This window comes from Pristis pectinata, chromosome 3 (genome assembly GCF_009764475.1).
Source record: "Pristis pectinata isolate sPriPec2 chromosome 3, sPriPec2.1.pri, whole genome shotgun sequence".
Taxonomy (NCBI): Eukaryota; Metazoa; Chordata; class Chondrichthyes; order Rhinopristiformes; family Pristidae; genus Pristis; species Pristis pectinata.
In genome coordinates this window covers 78,835,882-78,856,908 of record NC_067407.1, presented here as the reverse complement: position 1 = coordinate 78,856,908, position 21,027 = coordinate 78,835,882, and the positions used below count along the sequence as shown (strand labels likewise).

Sequence of the window (21,027 nt, the reverse complement as noted above, 5' to 3'; positions counted from 1 at the left end):
AAGAAGATCACTCTGTCCAGTAATTGTCATCTAACAACTATTTCACATGAGAAAAAAGATATGCATTAAAATGGGACTTTTTAAAACCATATCTATCTATACAGTAATACTTTGGAAACTATTGTTCAGAATTGCTGTAGAACGTAGACATATCCTGGACCCAACTGGGGAACCCTATCCACAACTGCAGGTGACCATTGGAATGACACATGCTGGTTTTCCTCTTAATTTTCAAGCTCTTTACGACTTGCACTGTGGCAGAAGGTAACCCCCTCCTTCCCTCCCAACATCCCTCCTCCCTCCCCCACCCCCTGTCTATGTTACATTGAAATTCCCGGCAACGTTGACTCTGGCCACAGGGGCTAAGCCTTCACAGAGTGGAGGAAGTTTGTTTGTAGTCTCTCAGAATGACAGAAGCGTAGGTTACGTTCGGCGGGGTGCACAGCACCGACTCGGAGATGGGCGAGCTGGGAACCGAGCTGCCGGATGCCACCGAATCTCTGAAGGGAGAGGGTGGAGTGAGCGCCGGAGAGTCCTCCAAGGTAAGTTTGTTGGGGGTGGGCAGCTCGTCCGGGTTCTCAGTGCTGTCGTACATGAAGTCACCTATGAGGTCAAATCTTTCGCATTCCTCTTCAACGGGCGAGATGGGTTGAGGACTGAAGGTTGTCATTTGCAGCGGAAGCACATCCTGATTGAGTTGGTACAGTGGATTCATCCCGTTACCTGACACCGGCACAGCAAGCATTGAATTAAGGTCAATCATATTGGGTTTAAATGTATTGGGCACTCCGTGCAAGTGATCCATGACCGAAACGCCTTTTTGCATCTGATCAGAAATGAAATATTCGGGATCTTCTATCTCTTTAAGCTGCGTGATAGACATTGCTCGTCCCTCTAACATCATCTCTGGACTATTGGGAACATCAGGTCTCAAAGGATCATTTTCATCCTCTTCCTCTACATTGTAAAGGGCTTTTGTGCTGACGTCAGAGAAGTTGAGGGTTTTGATCTGGTTCTGATACGGTTTGGTCAGGGGTTTGATGACAGCTGTCTGATTGGAGGCACCGTCTTTACTCTTCACGTGGACAGAGAGTCTATGCCACATGTGCTGTCCCTTTGCTGGCCGTCCTGTTCCTGGTTCAGACCACGACACAGACTTCCCATTGGAACTAAGGAAAAATGTAAATTCCCAGTTAAAAACTTCCTGCAGTGAAACTGCAGCTGAATATTTTATTGATTTTTCAATTACCATCCTTATAAATATATATTCAAACTGGATTGCTATTGCTTTTGGAGAAAAAAACACATTGTGTGGAAGAGCAGTAGAGTACATGGTGTCCCACACCAGGTCCATGATGATTTCGCATTGTAAGTTAGAGTGTGATGAATGCAACATACACTGTGCCAATGATATTATTTCATCGTGTGGTGTCATTAGGCAAGATGCCCAAAAACTTCACAGGAACAATGATGTCCTGCTGCCACTTTTAAAGCACCAAAATCAATGGGATTTGGCTCCAAATCTCTGAATAGGTTTATTAAGGATGGAGTAGGATATTGTAAATTAATTTTATTTGCTGGAATAAACAATTTCTTCAAATAGAAGTTGATTTCAAGATGTTCCTTAATTAACTTCCAATGATTTTATTGGCCTGGAGTTTACATTTGTAGTGACAGTAAAATTATTATCTGTCAGTATTATGTAAAATTATCAGCATTCTCTAGTGTTTCAGCACATTCAATTTAATGTGGAAATCCAGACATTACGGCTGGTAACACTGCATCTCCACTAGCTGTCCTGTTTCAGCCTCTGCATATGTTATCACTGCAGAAACAATGAATTTTATTGACATGAACGTCGCTCTGTGTGCTCTGCCTTGTTTTTAAACAACATACTAAGATATACTTACTACTAAGGAATCTAGCACCGAGAGAATGATTTTATGTATGGATTGTGACATGAGCATATGAATTCGGAGCATGAGTAGGCCACTTGGCTCCTTAGCCTGTTCCGTCACTCAGTAAGTTCACAGCTTCAACTCCACAATGCTCTCTACTCGCGATAACCTTTCATCCTTGTTTATCGAGTATATATCTACCTCTGTCTTAACAATTTTGAAAGACTCTGCTTCTACCACCCTTTGAGAAAGAGATTTCCTTAACTTAGAGAGAAGAAGTCAGCCCACCTCCAAGTTAAATGTGGACTCCTTCGTTTTAAACAGTGAACCCCTAGTTCTAGATACTCCAATCGGGGCCTTATGTTTTTTCTTGTATAATATTTTTTTCTTCAGATTGTCGCACAATATTATAATATATATATTTAAAGTGAGTGTGCAAAATGGGGCCCTGGTCAGTTTAAAGAGAGCAGAGGAAACAGGACTCGTGAGCCAGAGTGGAGCGTGGCAACTGGGGCCCCTGTTAGTCGATAGAGAGAGGCAAACACGGCATACGTCACCCGGTGAGCCAGATGCCAAACTACCAGCATTTCGGTATGGTTGGATGGCAGATTGTTGGAGTTTTATGGTTACAGGGATTTTTTTTTGTTGAGAACAAGACTGTTTCTGAATGATTTATATCCACATTGGCCGTTGGAATAAACATTAACGTTCCTCTTGAACCCTTTTAAGTGGAAATTTGCGGTTTTGTTCAATTTTGTGTCTCATTCATGCAATTCGATTTCGACTGAGGACAGGAAGACTATATCAAGGGAAATCCATTTTTTTCATCAAGTTCACCTGTCACCTTTCCTTTGGCCCACTCAGCCACCAATTCTATCCATTCTGTGTATCCAGCCAGTCAAATAGGAAGTTATATATCCATTTGTCTTCTCATTCATCTATCATGCAAGCCCTTCAACCTCCATCCATTTGCCAAGCCTATTACTGTTTATCATTATCTCCCTCCAGCTAAACATTGGATTTTCCAGCCATCCAATTGGCAACATTATTTCTTTCATTGTACCCTTATGTTCATTCTTCCATCAGTTGTTTAGCCACCCAGCAAGTCAGCGATCAAAACAGCCAGTAACCCAATTATGCCAATTTATCGGTAATATATACACCTAGATAACCGTCCACTCAGCCAATCAACCATCCATCATTTGTTTGACATTACTTCAGATGATCCACCCATTCAACCAATAATCCAAGCATCCAGTAATCTAATCTAATATCCAAATAGATAGCCAACTATCCACCCAACCAGACATCTAATAAGAAATTCAATGTCATTTAACAAGATGAAGTAGCCATATTTCTATTCAACCTATACACTGATCAATCCAGTGAACAATACTACCATTCAGCTAAAAATTCATTCATCCCACCAACTGTCAAGTAAATCATTTAACCAATCAGTCATCAAACAGTCTATTCATCCACGTAGTTTATGAATGCATTCATATGCACCAATTAAGCTGCCAGCTCTTTCTTTGTCTAGTCATTCATTTATAAAGCCTAACTAATTAACTGAACCACTATTAAGCCTGCCAGTTTATCATCTCACCAGCATCTATTAAGCCCCCAAATATCCAAAGCAACCATACATCTGACGGGTCAGTTTATTCACCATCCATCCATGTGCCTGCACACCAAGCAACAACCCACTCAGGTAGCCAGCCTGTCAGGCATCAAGTGAAATGCTGAGCCAGCCACCTATTTGTTCATCCAGCCTTCTGTCCATTACTACATCGTTTTATTCATTTTTTCAAAACACCTATCTGTCCATCCAATTATCGATCTAGTATCCGTCCATGGATTTAGTCATTTGGCCAGAGATGGAGTTAACTAGTTGTTCATCCTTCTGACCACTTCCCTGTGCGTCCATTCATCAATGCATTTCAATATATCCATTCACCTGTCCATTAGCCCATCTAGCCATTCATATGTTCATCCTGTGTGCATGAAATATATCCATTCTTAAAACAGCCAGTCAATCGTTGATCCAGCCATCTTATTCTCTTTATTTATTCCAACTACTCATTTCTCTAGCTGGCAAGATCAACTCTCTGCCCCGTTATCCATCCATCTATTCCCTGAACAATCCACACAGACATTCATCCAGCTAATAAATCACCCAACCAGACGACCCTCAAATATTCATTCTCGTGTCAATCCAGGAAAGCAGCCAGTAACATAACTCTGATGCAACAATATCTTGAACTAAGGCTAATGGCTGAATTACTGTTAAACTGTTGGGCTTATTATTACTATCATTGAAGACATTGAATGAATGTTGTGTTTTGGATGCCTGTACACATCAGACATTGCAGCGGTGGCAATGCCACCAGCAGACTGCTATGGTGCAGATATTCCGAGTACACAAATTTGAAGTGGATATTGCAGTGAACAACTTCCCAGCAATGGAACTGGCTGATTCTATGGCAGATCACTCAGTAGGTCAGCTGACCCTGACACAACTACCCAGGACTAACTGAAAAGCAGTGAGTCACCGGGCAAACTCTACCATCTGGTCGTGCTGTTAAAATCACCACACCCCTGGAATTTTTTGTGTTTCCATGGACAATCCCAGCTGTGTCACATTGGGGAGGTGGCAGATACATTTTGTAGCAGTAACTGCATTGCTAAAATCATAGAAATCTGCATCACAGAAAGGGGTCATTTAGCTGTTTGGGCCTCTGCCTGCTGATAGGAAGTTACCTTGCACAATGCTTAGTCTGCAGCTTTGTAGTTCATGCTGGTAAATTTTTACTGTAATAAGAGCGTCTCCTTCATTGCTCATTCAGTCTGTGAGTTCCAAACCCCCACTTCTTAGTGGTTGAGAAAAAATTCCTTCACTAATCCTTCTACTAGTTACCTTAGATCTGTGACGTCTGGTTATTGACATCTCTGCTAAGGGAAATGGGTTTTGCCTGTGCTCTTTATGTGGGTCTCTCATCATACTGTGTACCAAAATCAAAGTTGAGTTTATTGTCATATGCACGAGTACATGTATGCACAAGTGCAATGAAAAACTTGCTTGCAGCAGCATCACAGACACATAGCATAAGATACACAACATTCACAAGAAAAACATAAATTAGCAACATAAGTTATACAAAAAAGATTTCAATAACTTCATTCCAAGTATACTCAGTATACTTCATTCCAAAAGAAAACCCATCTTCCCTATGGACTAACACCCTCTGATCCTGGCAACTATCTTCAAATCTAACTACATTCAATCCCACTATGAAGTGAGAAAGAATGTGGAGTCGTGTGTCTGAGATGCAGATTTCTTGTGGGTGTGGTAAGGGTGTGTGGTGGGATAGGTGCAGGCATGTGGTGGGGCATGGTAGCGGGGCAAAGATGGGGGTGGTTGGGTTGGTGTTTGGGGTAGGGGTGTGATGGGCATGTTGGGGAGGATGAAGGTGTAGTGGGATGATTGAATGTGCTGGAAATGTTGGGTGGAGGGGTGATGAGGTTATGGGTGTGAAGGGGTGGGTTGCCTTGTGTTTGGGAAGTGGACAGTGATGGTGAAGTAAGTTATTAATTGCATGCACATGGTCACCTGGACAGAGTGCAATGCCATGAATGATATGCCAATTAGGTGCTGGTTAGTCATCAGCACTGAATTAGCTAGACAGTGCCTGCTTCCTCACTGAATGCTTCTGTTTTACACCAGGCTTGTTTTAAAGCAGAAGGATGGCTTCTGTCTATCACCTTCAACATTTCCATTTCGGCAGCACTGGCTGACCATGGAGTGAGAAAGCAGGTGCCAGACGTGACTCGAGAGGTAACATTCTTGCCTCTGAATCAGAAGGTTGCAGATGGAATTCTGCTCCACTTGCCTGGTTAAGTGTTGCTCCAACGAGAAGCTCGGCACCATCCAGATCAAAGCAGCATGCTTGATTGGCACCCCATCAACCACACTAAGCATTCATTCCCCCCCACCATTGGTGCATAGTGGTTGTGGTCTGTGCCTTTCACAAAATGGTCAGCTATGACGCACCCAAGCTACTCTAACAGCTCCCACACTGTGAACTCTACCACTAAGAAGGACAAGGGCAGCAGGTGAATAGGAGCACCACCACCTGCCATTTCCCCTCCAAGTCACACACTATCCTAACTTAGAAGTATACTGCTGCATCCTTCTTCCTCACTGGGTTGAAATCCTGGAACTCCCTCCCCAACAGCACTGTGGGAGCACTTTCACCAGGCACCACCTTCTCTCGGGCAATTGGGCATGGGCTATAAATGCTGGTCTCATGAGTAATGCTTAGATTTCAATAAATAGAGTATGAACAGGAAAGTCTAGGCTGCCACTGAGGGAGTGCTGTACTGCCAGAGATGTCTTTCAGAAGAGACAGTCAGCGAAGGCCTGGCTGCATCCTTAGGTGGACGTGAAAAATCCGATGATGGTATTTTGAAGAAGATCAGGGGAATTCTCCCCTGTCTTCTGGCCCATATCTATACCTCAACAAAGTGCTCAAGAAATTGCTGGTTGTGGAATGTTGCTGTTCACTAGTTGAACATTTGAACAGTACTTCTGTAAGCCACTTCATTGGCCTTGAAATGTTTTGGTAATTTTCTCTTGCGGTTCCAGCGGTTACCACTGAAATCTTAATGCTGAACTGCTGCTGCAGTTTGGAGATTAATACAGTTCTTCTTACAAGGTCTCAGGAACCACCTGCGCCTGATCACAAGGAGGCCCCAGTCTAGAAAAGAAGCTGCAGTGGGCCGGAACAACAGCATTGAGAACAGGGCGCAATAAAGTACAACAGGGTACAATAACGAGTGCAGGTCCCAAAGATAGAGAGACTGTGACTTCATCACCATGTCTCTAACTCACACTCTCAGTGAAGAAGACTTCCCACTGGGAGGGTAGAATTGTTGGATAAACATGTACAGTAAAACTTCGCTAACCCAGCACACCTGGGGCTTTAGTACTACTGGACTAGCAGATTTTGGAACTTTTGGGAGTTACTTCTATTGATACCCAAATATACTTTTATTTCACTTTCTTTTGCATGTTACACAGTAGTACAATAAATTTCCAAGTGAACCCAGTGAGTTTAAAGGGGGTGAGAATATTGGAGCACTCTAGATCCTTGCTTTGGCTCAAACCCTACTCACCTTCCTGGCGCTACATGTTCTGGATCCCAATCCTACCTCCTGTCACACACCTAGCCCACAGTCCAGGACCAGCCCTGGCCACACTCCTGCTTGCATTCTGGAGCCCTGGCTCAGATTCTGGACCAATGAATGAAGCCAGATGCTGGACCATCAGGATTTCCAATGCCAGATTATTCGAGTTTTACTGTATATACTTGCCCAAACAGAAATGCAGTTGGTCACACTAGGCACTGATGCAGTCAGCACCCACGCTGGTTTTTCCTTTCTAAAGCTTCATCTGCACACCAACAGAACAAACAGCCAAAACTGTGCTCCTGGTGTCAGCCATGACTCAAGGACCGCTGTCTTGACCATGTCAAAGGGTCAAGGGCTCAGGTGCCAGTGCAGAGACTGGAGCTCATATTGACACTCTGGTACAGTCCCATGGGAGTACTGCTTTGCTACTTTCAGCTGAGATGTTAAATTGGGACCCTTAGGTACCCTCCTTGGTGAATATAAAAGATCACAGGGCACTTTTCAAACCTGAGATGGAAAGTTATCCCGGTGATCTGGCAAATGTTCTTCCCTCAACTAATTTCACTAAAATTTTGGTCATGCTGTTGTTGGGACCTTACTGTGTGGAACTCAAGTTGCAATGTTTTCTACATTTCAATGGACATAAAACTCTCTGGGTTGGCACTAATCAAATGCAGTTCATTCAGCTATTTCTCAATCCCCCACCTTTTGTTGGGTTCTTGCCTTTATCCTAACCAACTAACTGATCAGATAATGTTCAGACCCATTTGTCCTGCCACATTATGGTCTATATTCTCAGCATGAACTCCTCCAGGGCTACCTTCTCCTGATCTGCAGGAGGACTGATTGTGCTGCTCACCCTGAGGCTTCAACAACCTGCTGACACACTGGTGTCGCGCAGTCTCCCCTGGAGCATACACTGTGAGGGAACTACAGGTGAGTCTGGTGCGGAGGGGGCTGCCTTGTCCTGTTGACTTGTTGTTTGTGTGGAGGGGGGCTCGGGGTTTGTCACATTGACACAGCTTATAAAGCTGCTGCCTCACAGCTCCAGCGACCCAGGTTCAATCCTGACCTCCAGTGCTGTACATGTGGAGTTTGCACATTCTCCCTGTGACTGGGTGGGTTCCCCTGGGTGCTCCAGTTTCCTGCCACGTCCTAAAGATGAGTGGGTTGGTAGGTTAATTAGCCACTGTAAGTTGTCCTTGGTGGGTGGGTGAGTGGTAGAATCTGGGGGAATATGTGATAGGGAGAATTAGTGGGGGAATGGGATTGCAGTGTGAGCCAGTATAGTCATAGAGTCATACAGCACAGAAACAGGCCCTTCTGCCCAACTTGCCCATGCCGACCAAGATGTCTATCTGAGCTAGTCCCATTTGCCTGCTTTTGGCCGATATCACTCTAAGCTTTTTCCATCCATGTACCTGTCCAAATATCTTTTAAACAATAGCCTCCCTCTACGTCGCGAGGAAAATTTGTAAATATATGGGATTCTGTTGGGCCAGGCATGACGACAATGTGATAGCCAGCAACCCCTCCCACTTCCATGCCTCTACCAGACTTGTCGCAACCTGACTGAACTTGGGGCAGCTGTGAGCTATTTTAATTTTGTATGTAACTGATTTCCCAGCAGTCCATGACCTAGGGAATACCTTCAGGCTCAATCTCAAGGCCCCTCATCAGCATTATTGGGGCTGGGCTAATATTTGCTAATGTGTCTACGAGCCATGCTGATGAAGACTCTGCACATACACAATGAGATTTGTTGTGTACTGTGGCAGCATAGATCTATGTCCATTTCTGACCATGCAGACCCCACAAGCAACTCCTCATCAGACCTTCCAGGGGCATTTTGCACTGACACAAGTGACTCAGCTACACAATCCCGTACATCTCTGGTTGAGGACAGGGTCTGCAAGATCAGAATTCCTTGCTACTGAAGGAATGGAAGGAGTCAGGCAGCCAATAGCGCTTGTGCTTTGCACCTTCTCACCCATGCTCCATGACTCACCCTGCACTCCTTCCTTAACCTCTCTATTTACATCTTTCGGGCCGTGTGTAGCTGTGCTCGGAAGAGGTGGGGATAGTGATGCAGGTGCTTGTTCGGGGACACTGCACGATAGGAGACTGTTCTTCCATTCCTGAGTAAGCAGACAAAAAAAAGTGTCAAATATCTCCTCCCTACCGCACCAAACTTCCCCCCACCACCCGCCCTCCCCCCCGCCCCCCACCTCCATTTTTGCTCTGAAGCACTCAGGTACATCTGCTGGTTCTATGGTGGCACTTACATCTCTGAGTTCCTGTCCCAAACTAAGCACATAATACAAATTTGAGACATGTAGTACTGAGCGAGTGCCACACTGCTGGAGGTGCTGTCTTTCAGATGGTAACTCAAACTGAGCCTTTGTCTGCTTTCTCAGACAGCCGTCAATTCTTTAATGGCACAATTTGTGAAAAGATCAGGGGAGTTTTCTTGATGTCCTGGCCACGTTTATCCTTGAACCAACTGCTAATGGGATCATTCATTCCCTGGCTGATTGTGGGAGCTTTCTGTGCAAAATGGCTACCACACTTCCCTACTTGCAAAGCAACTACAGAACAAAAGTCATAGAGTCATACAGCATGGAAACAGGGTCTTTGGCTCAACTTGTCCATGCTGACCAAGGTGCCCATCTAAGCTAATCCCTTTTGCCAGGGTTTGGCCAATATACCTCTGAACCTTTCCTATCCATGTATCTGTCCAAATGTCTTTTAAATGTTGTTATTGTACTTGCCAATAGCTCACAGCTTTGGGATGCCCCAGAGTAATGAAAAGTGTTATGTCATAGTCGCAAGCACTTTCTTCCTCTTGATGCCATTTTAAAAACTGTTACTGTGCAGAAAGGTTTTCAGAAGCGTTTGGAAATTCTGAACAGATCATACATCCAAGGTGTTCCCATTCACACCGTGATCCCTTGGGCTGTTTCTATTATGGAAGGCTGAATTTGGGTCACCTTCTGTTCTATAAATGAAACCTTTTTTTCTCTTTCCTAGTTAATGCCTTTGTGTTCTACACCTTGAATATGTGAAACGATGTTGTCTTTGCCTGAATAATTTTGAGTGGCGCTTATTGCTTTCAGCCATCTACTTGCCTTACCTTAACAGATCTCTTCAAGTCAGGTTTCAGCATTCCCACCACATAATGCTCCTCCCGACACACCTTCAACCCTGCCCATTATGTTCCCCCCCCCCCACTCCTGCAACCCTGCCCATACTTGGTACATTTCAAAAAATAACATTCTGTCTCGAATTTTAATTTTCCAGGTACAATTTAACAGCATTTCTTTTTAATTAGTAAATTTTTGTACATTTGATTTTACATTTACATATGAGGGGTTGTCAGTGTTGAAATTGAGAGAGATAAACGTGTACAAAATCATCGGAGGCATGACCAGATTTCTATTTCTTCCCAGTTGAAGCACTGAAGACCTTTACCACAGCCTTTCCAATAGTACAGCAGCCATTAGTACCCTCACAGGAGAAGGAGAAGGTCATTAGATTCCGCAAGCCTATTCCACTGCTGAATTAGATCCTGGCTAATCTTTCTCTCAACTCCATCCTTTCCCACCTTGGCTCACTACCCTTTGACATTATTCATGAGCAAAGCAAAAATCCATCGATCTGAGCTTTCAAAATTTCTCCTGGCCTTCATTCCTTAGTATCATTTTGGGTTATGTCACGGGGTCAAGGTCTGTTGTGGAAAAAGTTCCAGATTTCTACGAGCCATTATGTGAACCAATCCTTGCTTCCTAATTTTCTTATATACCAACCAAGCTTTAACATTATTCTTCCTTGTTCTAGGGGAATGAGTGCACAGGCTCAGCTTGTATCTGCTGGATTTTAAAAGAGTGAAAGGGGATTTGTTTGAGACATCGAAGATTTTGAGAGATCTTGACAGGTTAGATGTGGAGAGGATATTTCCTCTTATGGTAGAATCTAGAATTGGGGGTCATGTTTAAAAGTAAGGGGTTTACCATTTAAGAATGAGATGAGATGATTATTTTTTCTCAGAGGATCATGAACCTTCGGAACTCTCTTTCTGAAAGGAAGGTGGAAGCAGAGTCTTTGAATATTTTTGATACAAAAGAAGGTAGATGCTTGATAAACACGAGGGTGAGAGATTGCCAAGGTGGGATTGTGACAAGGAGATCAGCCATGATCTTATTGCATGGCAGAGCAGGGTGGAGGGGCCGAATGGCCACTTGGCTCACTCCTGCTCCCAATTCACCTGTTCCACAGAAGAAATAACTTCTCTCTACCTCTACATGCATTTAGTATTTTAAACTCCTGCATTAGGTCATGTTTCAACCTTCCTAATCTCAAGGCAGTGTAAGTAATGTGTCCTTGTAATTGAACCCTTTAATCCAGGCACCAAGATGCTGTTTCTTTGTCACCTTCACTGGCACTCACTCCCACTCACTCAGTGCCAGGGAGACAAACCTCCAGTAAGTTCATATTTATTTTCTCATATATTTCCCATATTTTCTTACGATATAGAAGGAGACCATTCAGCCCTTCAAGTCTATACCGCTGTAAGAGCAGTCCTATCAATCCCATTCCCCCCTCAATTCCCCATAACCTGTTCTCTCTCACATGCCCATCAATTGCCCCTGATTCTATGACATGAGTGTAACTCTCAGTGGCCAATTTACCTACAGTTTTGGGATGTGGAAGAAAATTGGAGCATTGGGGAGGGGCGTGGGGGGGGGAAGGGGGGAGTGGTACCCATGAGGTCACAGGGAGGACATGCAAACTCCACACAGACAGCACTGGAGGTCAGGATCAATGCTGGGTCGCTGTAGCTGTGAGGCAGCAGTACTATCTGCCGCAAGGCAGCAGCACTACCTGCTGTGCCACCGTGCCAACCTGTGGAATCTCCTGGAATTAGAAACTAATCTCCGATATGCTTTTGTGAGCAACCCCAGAAAAGCATCACAGGGGCATTAAAACACTTCTTAGGTCTTGTTGATTTTTGAATATTTTTGTTTACCAGGTAGTAGAGAACGTTGAAGAAAAGGCAAAAGGCTGTCCCATAGGCCGCCTGCCTCCACACCTTTGACCCATCCCCTGGTGGATCTGCTCTCCCCTCCTCCCCCGCACTGCCTATCACTATCTCTTACCTGCATCTACCTATCACCACCTTGTGTCCACCCCACCTCCCCTCTTTTGTCCACCTATCACTGCTCTGCTTTTCCCTCCTATATATTGGGCTTCCCCTCTTCCTATCTTCAGTCTTGAAGAAGGGTCCTGACCCGAAACATTGACCCTCTGTTCTTCTCCACGGATGCTGCCTGGCCTTCTGAGTTCCTCCAGCATTTTATTGTTTTTTCATCCAGATTCTAGCATCTGCAGTCCTTTGTTTCTTTGGGCTGTTCCACTGAGCAGGTTGGTTATAGGCCAAGAGGTTACACGATTAAAACCTCCAGCAATATCCCCAGTCAGAGTCAGCAACCCATCAAGGGTTTAATGGAATTAGGAAAGAGAAACTGTTCCCTCTGATTATGGACCAGTATGGTTCATAATCAGAGAGACATAGTTGGCAGAAGAATGAAAAGGAAATCATTCTTGTGGTTTGGAACGAACTGTCTTAAAGGAATTATCAACACTTAGACAGGAAAAAAAGACTTGAGTTATGGGGATCAATTCGGGAGAGTTCAGCCTTTATACAGCCATACAGAGAGTATGTTCTGTAAGAGTGTACTCAGTGCTGCCTCTGCTAGCTCACTGACTGCCTTCCACAGCTGGGTCTCCAGCTGTGGTGGTGTATGTCAATATTTCTGAGTCATTGAGAGCTGTGAGGGTTTTTTCACCTGGGTCACTGGCAGTGCTGGAAGACTTTTCCAGTCCTATAGGGCTGGTAAATCTCACAACACACCTTCGGAGACAGAGTTGGTTGATACCGCGAGTGATGTTCATGTGTTGGTTGAGTGAGAAAGGGAGTGATGTGAGACGAGGATGGTACAGCCTCTGAGTTTGGAGAAGTTCCACAGTATCACCTTTCCCTATTCCCTGCCCCAATATGCGCAAGGATGCTTAAGGTTACTCTGCATAAACTGTGGCTGACCTGCTCCACTCCAATCCCTTTCTTGGATTACGTTCAAGCAGGAAAGGTCAGTCTGAAGATTTTTTAACTCTAAGGAGAGAGCACAACCTGACGTCAGACCAATCTGTGGCCCATACTCTGTGCCAGTAACTTGCCCTGCATTTAGGTTGTTACATTGATCTTACATTCGAAATGCTTTCAAAATATCAGTGTGCCAAGATTTCAATGATAAGTTGCAGTTAGTATGTAAGTGCTCTGGTGTTACAATCTAAGAGTACTGTCTTACATATGTTCTTGGGTATGGTGGATTAAGTCACCCTGTAAGTGCCCTGAGCATCCTTGGTTGAAGGGCTTGCCCAAACCAAACAAATCTAGCTAATACTATAATTCAACTTGTGTCAGAAACCCGATATTTATGCCATGCCTTCAAAAGGTTAACTGAGAAAATAACTGGTAAGATGAAGTTGAATAGAAACAGTCAGGTACTTCACTCGACAAAATGTGAACATACAAAGCAGCAATAACATTATGCAAATAATATACTAATTATCTCCTAAATCATCTTGCTTGGCTGAATCAGAATTACTACTCCATCTGACTCTTCTTGAATCCTGGTGCCCCTGAGTCTTTCTTGTCTCATTGAATGACTGAAGTGTGGCTGCTGGAACCACATAGCTGGACAAATAACACCAGAGATGTCCCAACACAACGGGTGTGAAGTGAATTATCGATTGGTGCAACAGGCTAAAAATTTGCTTATTGTGAATACAACATCAAAGTTTAACTCATTAGCAATTTTAGCTTCCTCAGTGTCATTTTGTTTAAAAAAAAGTAAATATATTTTAAATAAAAGTCCTAAACTTTGCTCCTTTTAACAAGGACATTGGCAGAACAACTAGCAGTGGATCTGTATGAGAATGTGGATCCCAATGCTTGGCATGGGCCAAATGGGTTCAGTTCCGGCTGCTGTCTGTAAGGAGTTTGTACGTTCTCCCCATGTCTGTGTGGGTTTCCTTCAGGTGCTCCGCTTTTCCTCCCACATTTCAAAGATGTACAGGTCAGGAAGTTGTGGGCAAGCTATGTTGGCGCCAGAAGTGTGGCGACACTTGCGGGCTGCTCCCAGCACACAAAGATGCATTTTACTGTGTGTTTCAATGTACATGTGACTAATAAAGATATCTTAAGCTGTTGCAGGTGCAGGGGTCAATTGAGGGAAGGATCAGGTTCACTGTGATGCTTCCCTTGCCTTAAGTGAATGTCATGCTCAGAGTTACTGTGTTAAGTTCACACTGAGGATTTGGGAGCATTTTATGAAAGTGGCCATTGATGAGGGGGGTCATGTGGGAAAGGATCAAAATTAGGGGATTTAAAAAAAATCAGCTTGTAATGGTGGAGGGGGATTGAAAGAGAGTTGAAAGAAATCTAACAAGTGGAGAGAAAGGCCCCTGAATCGGCAGGGGCAAATAAGTCAGTGGTATTAAATGACAGAGAGGGTATAGGTGGTGGCAGCTCTGGGAAAATGAAAAGATCAAGATTATTGATGATGGGACAGAGTTGAGGTGTGATCAGGGGCTGGGTACAGTAGATTGCCAGAGACCTGATATCAAGGGTATGGCAATGTCCTGGCACATTGCTGGACCAGCACTTGGGATTTTGGACTGTTGATTGAGGGACATGAGTTGGAATCCCACCATGGCAACTGGGTGGTTTAAATTCAAGTAATTCCAAAAACCTAGAATTTAGAACTAAAAGCCGCTCAGTAGCAGTAAACCAAGAGAGTACGGGTTTGTCATAAAACCCCATCTGGTTCACCAGTGTCCTTCAGGGAAGGAAACCTGTCCGCTGTTGATGCCACACTCAGCAAGGTGCTAACTCTTAACAGCCTCAGTTCAGGAGTAATTAGGGATGGTGAATAAATGCCAGCTTTGCCAGTGACGTCTACATTTTATGAACTAATAAATATAACGAAAATGATGATATGTTTTGGTACAGGATGGCAGTACAGGATAGCTGAAGCTTTCTGTTGCTTGTTCCTGGTATGGAGTCTGACCCCCTGTGAATGTTTATCATAATTACCATGTGCAACACTTCATATGGAAAACTCTGGGAAGGAGTGCAAGTGATTCCCTGGCAACACTTCTGATGCAGACAGAGACTTTGGGAACTGAGACTATTTCTACACCAGTACAGCAGGCTTAAAGGGGTTCTCTTTTTAAATTATGGCCACCTACCAAAAGGGGGAAATGGAACTTTCTTCCATTCCATTGATTAGAGAAGTAATGAGGATGGGTCATTAACTTAAAACAGTCACCAGGATAAACGAGAGGAGTCCACAGGCCAGGACAGCAATCATTAACCAGACAAGTGACAGGTTGTCAGCTGTGTCCTAGTGACTGCTCAAACCATGGCCATTGGAGTCTGAGCAATGCCTGCTTCGAGGATGGTGGGGCCAGAATTTCATAGGCTGCCAGACAGCTGTATGAACAATGCATGCGAGCTGCTCTCCTGGTGGCACTGGACCAAGTAGACTCCACTGCTGCAAGATGCTACAATTTTTTTTAAAGGAATTTTTGGGATGTGGGCTATACCTGCTGCATTCTGCGGACCAGGAGCCGCACGCAGGCCAGATAAGTTCCCATCCCTGAAGATCAGTGAGTTGGTTTGAGTGCCGATTGCCCAGATTACCACAATGGAGCTACAGTTCCCAGTATCTTGTCTTTTGCACCATTGTCCCGTCGCTGAAGGCTCCACCACAGAAGCAGGCACATGGAGGTTACACCATTAACTGAGCACAAGGGGTGGTTATGTGCTAAAAATGCGGAGTCCCCTCAGTGCAAGGCACAGAGCGGCCCACAACTGGAGCTCCTTACCTCGCATTGTTGGTGGTGGTTTTCTTCCTCTTAAACATGTCGAGCAGGCTGTTGGACCTGCAGGCTGCCTTCCCATCGCCCACGTGCATGCGCACCACGTCCGAGGTGGTGAAGGCGCTGCGGACGTTGCGCTCGGGCTTGGCGATGATGATGTAGATCTTCGGGGTGAACATGCAGCCCAGGGCCACGGTCACACTCAGACTAACCGAGAAGCTGGTGGTGATGATCTTGTAGTTGCTGCCAAAGTAGATCGGGACAAAAGCCAGCCATATGATACAGGTTGTGTACATAGTAAAGGCTATGTACTTGGCTTCATTGAAGTTGGCGGGGACGTTCCTTGTCTTGAAGGCATAGTAGGTGCAGCTCATGATGAGGAGCCCGTTGTACCCCAGAGGAGCCACCACACCCAGGTTGCTTGTGTTGCATATTAGGAAGACTTCGTTGATGCTCGGGTAGGAAAGGACAGGGGTAGGGGGCTCCAGAATCAGCAGCGTGACCACAATGGTCAGCTGAACGCTGATCAACACAAAAGCAATCACCACCTGAGCCCAGGCGCTCATGAACCTCGGCTTCCGAGTGCAGATCTTCTTCTTGCTTCCAGCCAGGATCCTGGCGATGCGGTTGGTTTTGGTCACCAAGGCGGAGTAGCACATGGCAGCGGAGAGTCCCACCAGCACCCTTTGGAAGTAGCAGGAGGCCAGAGTCGGCTTAGCCAACAAGGTGAATGGGCAGATGTAGCCCAGGAAGATGCCGGCCAGGATGATGTAGCAGAGCTCCCGGCTGGAGGACTTGACCACCGGTGTGTCCCTGTACAACACGAAGATGAGGGTGACAAACATGGTGGCAAGGATCCCCAGACAGGAGAAGACCACGGCGATAGCAGACTCCACATCGCTCCAGCTCAGGTGCTTCACAATAATCCTTTTGCAACCTGTTGAACAGGAAAAAGAAGAAATTAGAGGTTAAAATAATATAAAAAATTTGCACATTTCTTTAAGTGGTTTACTGCCAAATTTTAGCTGCAATATTTCTGTGAGAAATTTTCATGCCATATAAATTCAAGCTGTTTTTTTTTACGTTTTATGCACATTTCCAATAGCTTATAATATCCAAGGCTCAACTCCTTTTATCGTTGAAAAGCTGGGAAAACTTTTAAAAGATCTAAAGGCCAATCAAACTTGGAAGATAAGAACATGCAGTCCCTGAAGGTGGGACTGGGATATGAAACCAGCAGCCACTCACAGTCCACGGATTACTAATCAATAACAGGATACTTGGCACATATTTATATATCAAACGCCAAGACCCTTGGCACATATTTATATATCAAACGCCAAGACCCTGGCTATGGGTGTCTGGGTGCCAGACTGGCTATAGGAAGGATGTCATTAAACTGGAAAGGGTGCAAAATGGTTTACCACGATGTTATCAGGACTGGAAGGTTTGAGTTATAAGGAGAGGCTGGATAGTCCAGGGCAACAAACAATTTGCTGCAGGAACTCAGCGGGTCAAGCAGCATCTGTGGAGGGGAAAGGAATTGCGTTAAGACCTGGGTTTTGACTCGGAAGTTTGACAAATCCTTTCCCCTAACAGATGCTGCTCGACTCAATGAGTTCCTCCAGCAGATTGTTCATTGCTCCAGATTCCAGCATTTGCAGTCTGTTGTGTCTGGATGGGCTGGGACTTTTTTCCCAGGAGCATAGGAGGCTGAGGGGTGACCTTATAGAGGTTTGTAAAATCATGAGGAGCGTAGATAAGGTGATTGGCCACAGTTTATTCCCCAGGGTAGGGGAGTCCAAAACTAAAGGGCATAGGTTTAAGTAAGAGGGGAAAGATTTAAAAGGGACCAGAGGGGCTGCTCTTTCACATCGAGGTTGGTGTGCATATGGAAGGAGCTGCCAGAGGAAGTGGTAGAGGCAGGTACAATTACAACACTTAAAAGGCATTTGGACAGGTACAAGATTAGGAAAGATTGAGAGGGATATGGGCCAAACAGAGGCAAATGGGACTGACTCAGGCAACTTGGTTAGCATGGACAAGTTGGGCCGAAGGGCCTGTTTCCATGCTGTATTGCTCTATGACTCTATGACAGGTGAGAAAATCTTTACTTGTCAACCCCATCCAAACACATACTGCTTACTTCTATTGCTGCTGAAACATGAATAGATTTTTTTTGAAACCTGTGTTGGTTTGGGGAGTAACCAATGGCCAGGGCAATGAGAAGAGCTCCGCTCTACTTTAAAATAGTGGCATGGGACCTTCCCCAGCCCCCTGAGATGCCCATAACAAGGATGCTGCCCATAACTCAGGCCATTTCCCTGGAGTTACCTGTGAGGTCAGCATTTGGCCACCAGCCCAGTTCACAGGCCCTGCACGTGAACTCATCCAGCATGTACTCGTTCTCCTTGCACGTGGTGCATATCCAGCAGCAGCTCACCTCTCCCTTCCGAATAACCTGCCCAAATGGAGGGGGGAGAAAAAAAGAGTATGCCTTGAGTAGAACGTAGGAAACGCTGGGAATCACCTGTGGAGAGAGAAACAAGGTGTGGAGAAAGAAAAGAGAGTTACACATTTTGGGTGACCGTCAACAGAGTGAGAGGACTTGTTTACTCTGGGTTCCCGTTGAGTGGAAGAGAAACTAAATACAGTCGGAAGCAGCAGCTGATCCCAGAAAGTTGGCTGACCTTTAGAAGGAGCCCAGGTGGCCCAGCGCTGGTTGAACTCACCTTAATCTGTCCTTTGGTGCACGGTTCACTACAGACAGAACGCACCATCTTGGACATGTTCATCTGAAGCTTGTTGTCATCTATGTCCAGCAACCCTTCATACCAAGTCCCTATGTTCACATAGTCGTACAGACCATTCTCTGTCATTTGAAGGTTCATAATATCATACCTGGCAATTCAAAGAAAAAGTTTAACTGGGACCGGCACTCTTGGGTCTGGATTTCTGTAGTGATCCCATTGTGGGGAGGGACTTCGCTCAATGGGAGTGCAGCTCCTGAAAATAGAGAGAGAGACTATGGCACTTTATCACCAAGTCTCTGACTCACATTCTCATTGAGGAAGACTTCCCACTGAGACTGCAAGATGTACAGTAAAATTCCGATAATCTGGCACTCTTGGATGGTATTGGATTAGCAGTTTTCCAGCCTATTGGGTGGTACTCCTATAAATATGCAAATATTCTTTAATTTCACTTTTTCTATGGTGGTGTGTAGTAAATTCTCCAGTGAATCCAATGAGCTTAAAGGGCGTGGGGAATATACAAATACTCCAGATCCTGGCTCCAGCTGGAAACCTACCCACATTCCTGACCCCTGGGGTTCCAGACCCCAACCTCAGCTCTGCACACCCGGCCCACAATCTAGACCCTGGTCCTGACCACACTCTAGACCTTCAGGATCCAGCCACACACTCTGGGCCCCTGGCTCACATTCCGGACTAATAAGTGAACCACATACCTGGACTATCAGGTCTTCCAAACAAGTGGATGCCAGATTATCTGAGTTTTACCATACTTGTTCTTCAGTTAGATAATTAAATCATTTTTCTAAGCACAGGAGGCCAATCAGCCCATCTTATCTTGAAACTGCTATCCACCTCCTCACACGTACTTTTCCTATAGCCTGATGTTTTTCTTTTCAAGTATCCATATAGTTCCCCTCTTAAAGTTCAGGCAGTTGATAGTGAGCTAAACCCTATAGTCCTCAAAAATGGCTAAATGGTTTGTGAAGACTTATTGGACCACAATCACCAACATAAGACAGCCAGCAGCCAACTTAGCTAACAGCACTGTTCATTGGCTGGGCAGTTCAGTAGAGGACAAATATTGTGACTGGCTACCCCCAGTTAAAACTAGTCTACACTGGTTAAACCGAGGCTGTACTCTTCAAGGGGAGGTGCATTGTGCTGGTGTTGGTGCAAGCTGAAGATGACCTGGGAAATTGGGGTTATGGGGAAGACAGTGGGTTTCGTGATGTTCAAACACAACGCTGGAGTCCTTGCTGAACTTGGTGGGGGCCAGGAGACTCCCTCTAACACAAGATCAGAGACAATAGGAGCTGGTAATTCTGGAGATCAATGTCAGGATCCAAGCCTTGAGGACGTGGGGACAAAGGAGGTGGATGCAGTGTCACCGGCAGTTCAACAACCTATCAAAGCGGTTGGCAGTCAGCGAATGCATGCCATATTCCTGCAGTTAGATCGCTGGCCTTAGGTGCTGCTCAAGGCACCATGTCCCATCACTTACCTACCAACTCCCATCAGGAGTCATGTCTTGTTCTCAAATGTTCAGCAGACTTGGCACAGCTGCGAGCGTCGCCCCCACATCTCACAGGTTGCACTGCCAACCAAGTCACCCGTGCACATTGCATGGCACTCAATGACTCACTCTCTCTTTGCACAACCAAAGCCAGCAGTAAGTAACCAGTGGAGTACCAGTACACCTGTTCTGTGTCATGTTGTAGTCCCCGCATAATCGTATGGCTTTATCTGCCTTGGGGACTGTTACCAACTTCTTGAGTTGGAACATCACCAACATCCGTTCTGTTCCAATTTATGCAGCTCCTCTTCCTCCTGCAGACTAAGGGCAGAAGGATCAGGTCTTGGCTGAACGTGAATGGGATTGGGCTGCTGATAAATGTGAACGTGTGCCCAGTAAACAGCGGTGACACTGTATGGGTCAGTGAAGAGATGCTCATACTGCACTGAAAGCTTCTGCTGGCTCTCAGCTACCACACCAACCCTATGGATCGCCAACTCCGGTCAAAGTGCAGCGCCCGCAGGCAGTCTTTCCCCATCAATGTTGGCCATCTTGTGCATTTGGCCACAGGTATTGGTAGCTTTATCGTCATGTACTTGTACCAGACCACGGATCATGTTTCCCCGAGACTCTACAAGAGTTCCCTGGAAAGCACCCACAGGATAGTACTGCAGATCACCCATGGAGTTGTTCTCAGAATCAGAATTACTATCACTGACCTAGATGA

The 21,027-nt window shown here is 45.2% G+C and overlaps 1 protein-coding gene across 3 annotated transcripts in view; it reads right to left on the bottom strand.

Annotated features, from left to right (window-relative positions):
• Positions 1 to 321: 321 nt before the first annotated feature.
• The window catches only part of LOC127567794 (metabotropic glutamate receptor 1-like), a 150,145-nt gene continuing 129,439 nt past the window's right edge, over positions 322 to 21,027 (bottom strand). For 2 of the 3 annotated variants that reach the window (XM_052010853.1, XM_052010854.1), the window contains 4 exons: positions 18,764 to 18,932; positions 18,366 to 18,492; positions 16,038 to 16,968; positions 322 to 1,169 (listed from right to left, as the gene is read on the bottom strand). In XM_052010853.1, coding sequence (XP_051866813.1) covers positions 371 to 1,169; positions 16,038 to 16,968; positions 18,366 to 18,492; positions 18,764 to 18,932 — 2,026 coding nt within the window. In that variant the 3' untranslated portion in view covers positions 322 to 370. Of the gene's footprint in view, positions 1,170 to 9,096; positions 9,227 to 16,037; positions 16,969 to 18,365; positions 18,493 to 18,763; positions 18,933 to 21,027 lie in introns of all 3 variants that reach the window. The other variant, XM_052010855.1, reaches the window with a different exon arrangement.